Genomic DNA, 7,115 nt, shown 5'->3' with positions numbered 1-7,115 from the left:
TCGCTCCACAAAACAGGAAGGACAGGTTTGACCGGCTGGATTTGGTCCCGGGGACTGTTTCCTCCTTAAATACATATCAAGTCAAATATGTCCGTGTATGTAAGCGTAAAGAAAGTGTGTTTTTACTGTTTGTGTTTCCTCGCGTGTGTGTGTGTGTGTGTGTGTGTCCAGCCCCCCAGCCCATTGTCGTTCTCAGAGATGCTCCATTGTTTTTATGTTGATTTTGTCCCTCCCAGCTGCAGAACAGACAGAAGCGTGAGCGATGATATTGGAGTCTCTCAGCGACGTCGCACCACCTCAGCAGTCGAAAAAACACACACAAAGCCATACGCCCCCCCCCCCCCCCCCCATTCAAAACAAATATGCAGAATAAAACCAACATTTCTAAACATGCTGTGTACTGACTGTGGTTCAATTGCAACACACTCCTGGTCATTCTGAAACCAGGGAGTCACATGAAACTTGGTGATTTCCCCATCTAACCGTCTTGATATGTGTGAAGGGAAACAATGTCTTGGGCGTCTTAAGCTTTGATGGCAGATGAACCATTCATTAATGACCTAAAGGGGGTTTCCACACATTTCACCTGTGACATCATAAGGGTTGTCTGCTGCTTGTTGGTGTTGGCAATCTAAAGCCTCTCTGAGATCTATTATAGTGAGTTTAAATGCATCCAAAATTCATTCTCACATCAACTCAAACCAGTAAACTGAGTGTGATGTGTGACAAAGCCTATATTTGTACCAAGCTCCAATTTATGGGTCAGTCACACCCAAGAAATTATTAAATCCAGTCACATGTATGTTATTGCTTTACTGCTTCTGTTTCCTTTGTTCTGGTTCTGGAGGTGGAGCTGCACTTTTATCAGCTCTGACGACAGCAGACGGTTTGAATCCTCTCTTATCACACAGGAGCAATAGTGTGTCTGTGGGGTGGAGCCTCTCACAGCCAGAGACAAAGCAAGCCCCTCCCTCTGCTCTATATCCTTATGTTTCCATCAAACGAATCCGTCAAAATCCGAACCTATGCTGCTAAATGTATACCTGACACGCTGACATACTGTATTTGTGTGCTCTTTTCGCCATCTTCTGGTCAAAGATATGTACTGCATCCCCCAATAACTCAACCTGAAGGAACACAAATGACCCAAAGCTTTTGTCAACTTGTTTGTTTTTTTAATGTTTATTATACTTTAAACTTCATTGAAACGCCTTTTGCTCCCAGTAAGGATCAAATAATCAAAGGAGACTCGACGCCCAAAAGACCTATCAAAGTCTGGGATACAACATTTCCTTTTGGATTGTGCTGGTTCAGAACAAAAAAGCAGATGCTTCATGTAAAAATGAATATTATAGCAAATACCACAGTGAGGGGAGGAGAAATGATCATTAGAAAGTGATGACAAATGGAACACAGGAGAGCTGTAATGAAAATAAAACGAAAGAAGAAGTACTGTATCTGCAAACTTCTCACACACACACACACACACACACACACACTCACTCACAGGGACATATACACGCTCATTTCCAATCACTTTCATGCCAACAGGTACACACTCTTTCAGCCGCACACTCATACTGCAGAGGTATCCACACACACTCACTCACACACACAGAGAAACACACACCCATAGATAAAATGTAGTGAGTTGATAATAATGAAACCCTGGTGAAGTTTGATGGTATCATACATCCACATCTTGTGTCTGAAGTGCAGGAAGCAAAAACTAAAATGGAGATCAATTCAGATGTATAACCAAAAGCATGCCCATCTTCACTGGTCTAACCCAAATGGAAAATGACTACACCCAAGCCCGACCCCCGCCCATCTACGCCGCACCTCGCCTGCCCCGCACCCTCTCACCCTCTCACCCTCTCCACATGATCACCTACATCCCCACCTCACCCTCCTCCTGCCTCTAGGCCTCGCTGCCCTCCCCCCTCCTACCATCACCTGCCTCCACAAACTCGCCCTGATCGATTCAGGAGTCACACACACACTGCTGCTGCTGCTGCTGCTGTTACTGCTGCTGCTGCTGCTGTCTATGGCAGTAAACACAAAAAGGCCTGGCTGGGGAGAGAAAGCAGACAAAGTGGAGACGGGGAAGCTGGCTCAGGCTCCGATCAGCATTTATGAAAACCATAATGTCCAGTTCAGAATACAGAGGGAGGTTTGTGAACCTGTTTTGTATGTGTGCGCGGTTATCTTAGTATTTGTTAGTTTGTATGTGAGTATTGGGGATGATGTCTTCCAGGGGCGTGAAGGGCAGCGTAGGTGGGCTCCGTGTGACACATGGGTCTTGTCCCTCATCCCTCAGCCCCAGCCGCAGGGGGCTTTATAGGGCTTGTGTCTTGAGCTCGATGGGCTCCCCGCGGGTGTCCTGCTGGGCATCGCTCTCTGGGGGCCGGCTGCCCTTCAGTGTGGCTAGGCGCTCGGAGAGACCCCGCATACGTGGGAACAGCATGAAGTCGTACAGGATAGCACCCATGGCGCCACCTATCATCGGACCCACCCAGTACACCTGCCAGCAAGAAGTCACATGTTTAACATTTTGAGTGCAACTTGAGTTTAACTTTAGGTTTTGACATTGTTACATCGATGTGTGATTATTATTATTATTATTATTATTATTATTATTATTCTCATTATTATTACTCAAGGGACGGATTGGAGTTGTCTTGCACTCCTCCTCCTGAGTGAGGGTGAAGCTGATGGAGTGATTGCTCTCTACAGCGAGATTGCAGCTCTTACCCAGTGGTTGATGAAGTTCCTGAAGAGCACAGCAGGGGCGAAGGACCTAGCGGGGTTCATTCCAGCACCGGTGTAGTACATCTAAAAAACACACAACATTCATGTAGTATGTGAAAATGCATGTATTTATCAGTGTAAATCTGTACACTCGCTCTCTGTGTTTCAGTGTCTCTCACCCCCATGAGGTGTCCAACGGTTATAGAGAAGCCGATGGAGAGAGCGGCAGATCCCATACGTCCGTTCCTTCGCTCGTCAGTCACGGCGAAGATGCAGACCACCAGCTGCATGGTGAGGAAGACCTCCACAGTGGTGCCCATCCCCAGACTGATGCCCGGCTGCAGCTGCACACAAACACACAAAGAAAAATTGTAGATCATTAAATGAAGAACAACTTAATGCCAAATTCCCCGCAAAGACGAAGAATACATCTTGATGACGCTCCCTAGTATAAAACAATTCCGATCCCAGCAACAAATCCAAATCTAAATGTGTCATCTCTCATCTTTCATCTCTCAACATTGCTACATAGTTGATTTCACAGGTATAGATGCTTACCGTGTTCATTGCCATGTTGCCTCTCATGTTGCCAGGTGTGACCCCGTAGAGCACAGCAGCCCCGGCCACGGCCCCCAGGCACTGGGCGGCCATGTAGAAGATGGCACGGAAAAGAGACATCTGTGAGCCAACGAGGTATGCAAAGGTAACGGCAGGGTTAATGTGGCCACCGCTGATGTGGCCGATGGACTGGATGAGAGTTGCAGCTGCCAGCCCGAAGCACAGGGCCACATGCAGGACGTGATGAGGGCCGGTGGTCCAGCGCAAGGCGGCTCCCATGCCGAAAAACACAAAAAACATGGTCCCGAAGAACTCTGCGAAGACCGCCCGCCAAAAATTCATGGACCGGAACTCCCACATGGTGACGGTTCACTTGAGGCTCTCCACCAATTGAAGAAAAAGCTTTACAATAAACTTGTCAGGGTGAGTTTAGAAAAGGTAAATGAACCTTCTCAGTCCGTGCGTACCTCAAAAATAACAAAAGCAGCAATCTGGCTTTTGTTAACCAGAACTCTGAGAAAGTCAGACAAGATGAATCCACTCGACGGCTCTTTACCAACCAGTAAACTGGGCTGGTAAAGTCAACTCAGCTGCGCTTGCTTGCCACCCCTGTCCACCTGTCGCAAAGACATAGGTGTGAGATATGTGGGAGTGTGTGTGTGTGTGTGGAGGCTTCAGGTGGGATGAGATGTCAAGAGGAGGTGGGCACCAATGCTAAAGAGGTGTTTCTATAGTAGAGATGGGGATAGACAGAGTGTCCTGTGGACCTTTTAGCCTCTCTGACGGAGGGGAGAGGGCCAGACAGGGGCTTTATAATCCCCCCCCAGGGGCCCCAAGTGACGCCATAATCCCCCCTGTAGGTCCAAAGGTGGGGGCGGCAGTGTTGGACATCCTAAATCAAACAAAATTAACCCCTCTATCTGCCCCTAGCAACAGGCCAAGGGTAAAAAAGGAGTGACAGATGAAGCCAGAACGAGCAGAGGCACCATAAATACGATTTTATGGCAGTGATGATACTTGTAGAGGCATTAAAGACGAGCAGGAATGAAACGTTATGAGGAATAGCGAGAATCAGGGAGGAAAAGCCTCGGAGGAGAGTTTTATTGGGGGTGCGTATGTCATAGTTTGACATATCATAAGTGTCATAATCAGGGGAGACAAATGCTGATGGGGGAAGACGGGAAGCACACATGCGTGCACAAATGCACACACATGCACACGCACAAATACACACACAGATAATACAGTTGGGGGCCCCGGACGGAAGAGCCCAAAGCTAACAGCGCTGAACTGACCCATACATTGAAATGCCTGACCCTGTGAAACCATTGTCAGCTAAAAGCATGAGCTGCTACCTATAGATGAGGGGCATTTGAACTATATATTATACCATGCAAAGTGCAAAAGTTACACCTTATAAGGACCTTCTATGGTTTTTGCACCGTCAGTGATCATTCCCTTTGTCTCAGATCGATTCCAGTCGATCCACACTTGCTTCTAAATACATGCGGAGAGTTTGCACAGATAAACTTGATGATCACAAAATCACTGTTGAGATGAACCGACACAATCAGTAAAGCACATTTTGTTTCTGTTGGAGGTCCGGCATTATGAGCCGACTGATGAGAGTGAACTTGACTTTGCCCTTGAGCCTGATAACTGAGTCTGCAGCCAAACACCACAGGATAGTTATGGCTGACGTGTGTGCAAAATAACACACAGTGCAAGAGAGCAAATAGTGAACTGCAAGGTTTTTTGGAAAAGAGCCATTGTGATTTGCACGGTGGATGTGTTTGTGTCGGGACCTTCTGGGATGTGCTTGTGAACCAGAACCGGGTTGTTGGTTTGGACCCTGAAAGTTCTGTGCGCGAGGATGAAAGCAGAGGCCTGTCAGAGGAGGGTTGGTGGGCGGTGGTGTGGTTGGATGGGTGGGTGGGTGGGGGGGGGGTTATTGCCCACAGGACATCGTGCTGACCCGTCCAGAGCCTGCCGAGGGTGGGGAGGGCGGCGATGAATGGAGATTGCTGAGCTCGACCATTTTAACTCCCTTTTATACATGTTAGAAAGAACACACACAATGCAAAATGCTGGCAGCACGGTGATGGAGATATTGCTGTTATGCAAATTGGGTGTGTGTGTATATGTGTGTGTGTGTGTGTGTGTGATTCATGGGTTGTACACATGGTTTTATAAATATGAATACAGCATTTATAGATCAGACATTAATAATTGCTTAGAACAATATCTAGCTTTCTGTGGTCTGCAGAAATAATTCATTCATTCAATTCAGTCGTCAATAATTGATTGATTAATTCTTGTGATTCTTATGAATGATTGATTAATTCTTATTTTGTAGAGGGGCGTAAATGATCTCTCGGTTCTAAGGCCCTCCTAAAAAAAATCAAGGAGCCCAAAAGAGAAAGGAGGGTGCAGTGTGCACAACCTAGCAACCCATTATGGCTGATTACTAAAGCATTGATAAACGACCTATTAACCATTCATAAAACCATTAGTTACAACTCATAAACCCTTTAAGTTATGCCTTGCAAAGTGCCCATACAGGAAAAATGTGTGTGTGTGTGTGTGTTTGTGTGTGCGTGTGTGTGTGTTGTGTGTGTGTGTGTGTGTGTGTGTGTGTGTGTGTGTGTGTGTGTGTGTGTGTGTGTGTGTGTGTATGTGTATTCACAAAATTGCACTGCAGTCTAAGTATACTGATTGCTAACATGTTTTAATTCAGAAGACACATCCAGGTCATAAACAGTCAAACAGGTTTACTTCATTTAATATTCAAACACATTTTATTTTAAACAAACATGACAACTTTTGCCAAAGACATACATGAATGTAATATAGACTTTGTGAAAACAATATCCTCATGCTCTTAAACATTAATGCACCCACACACACACACACACACTCACTCTGTGTGTGTGCCTCTGTCTCTCTGTCTCTCTCTCTGACACACACACACACACACTCACAGACTATGTCGGGTGTATGCACAGCTAATTACAAAGCTTATTTCCACTGAACGTGTTTACATTTAATTGTGAAAGGAGGCCATGGAGGAGAGCTGGAAGCTAACGGGCACAGACATAAGAGAGACGCTGGACTGATTGAGGACATCATTGAATAAATGCAGTGCAGCACACAGATCGCTTTAGCATTTAAAAGCATTCACAGAGACGAGATAGAACTGAAAACTGCACACAATAAGAGGCTTTTTTCAGCAGAATTTCAATGAGTTCCCATTATATATTAGAATAACAACAACACTGCAGCTCACAATAGTGGCTACAATTTATGCTACAGTGACACTATGACTGCACACACACATCATTTTCCCTAACATGCATGCAGCAAACAGGATAAATGAAGCTCCAGACTGTGCCTGTAAAGCTTAATGTGTAAAAGAGGACAAGGGAGGAAACCAACATACTTCTGTGTTGATTTAAATAAAACAAATATCACCGATAAAGTGAGGACAAACATTTAGAAACACAGAAAGATGAGATCGCTTTGTAATTAGAGCTCAATACCTTTTGGACTGGATTCGACATAAGATATTTTCAAATTCCCAAAGGTGCCAATGGTCCATGAAGTGTCCTCTTTTGTGTATTTGGTAGCTATTAGTTTGTATATTACTCAATATTCATAAGGATATAATGGATTACTGAAATACAATTGAAGTTCCTTGTGTCTGATCTACTCTGTTACCCTATCCACCTCAACACACATCCCTGTAATATTGCAGATTCCAGGTGTTTGCGTGTTTGCGTGTACACGTGTGCAGGTTGCGTGTGGAC

General features: G+C 45.4%; 1 protein-coding gene across 1 annotated transcript; it reads right to left on the bottom strand.

Annotated features, from left to right (window-relative positions):
* Positions 1-2,338: 2,338 nt before the first annotated feature.
* On the bottom strand, positions 2,339-3,669 carry mipb (major intrinsic protein of lens fiber b). Its single transcript, XM_076166762.1, has 4 exons — positions 3,310-3,669; positions 2,931-3,095; positions 2,755-2,835; positions 2,339-2,524 (listed from the first exon to the last, which is right to left on the bottom strand). The coding sequence occupies exons 1-4, from the start codon at positions 3,667-3,669 to the stop codon at positions 2,339-2,341; spliced, it is 792 nt and encodes a 263-aa protein (XP_076022877.1).
* Positions 3,670-7,115: the final 3,446 nt, after the last annotated feature.

Source organism: Genypterus blacodes, unplaced genomic scaffold, assembly GCF_046128005.1.
Source record: "Genypterus blacodes isolate CSIRO-AG114 ecotype Tasmania unplaced genomic scaffold, CSIRO-AGI_Gbla_v1 ptg000156l_1, whole genome shotgun sequence".
In the NCBI taxonomy this organism is placed as follows: Eukaryota; Metazoa; Chordata; class Actinopteri; order Ophidiiformes; family Ophidiidae; genus Genypterus; species Genypterus blacodes.
This window is presented reverse-complemented; position numbering and strand designations above follow the sequence as displayed.

Excerpts from the sequence above, each read along its gene's own strand:
- mipb (XM_076166762.1), bottom strand. The coding sequence starts at position 3,669 with ATGTGGGAGTTCCGGTCCATGAATTTTTGGCGGGCGGTCTTCGCAGAG. Across the intron at positions 2,836-2,930 it reads CCGTTGGACACCTCATGGGG|ATGTACTACACCGGTGCTGG; the intron begins GTGAGAGACACT and ends TGTGTTTTTTAG. Across the intron at positions 2,525-2,754 it reads GGAACTTCATCAACCACTGG|GTGTACTGGGTGGGTCCGAT; the intron begins GTAAGAGCTGCA and ends TCTTGCTGGCAG.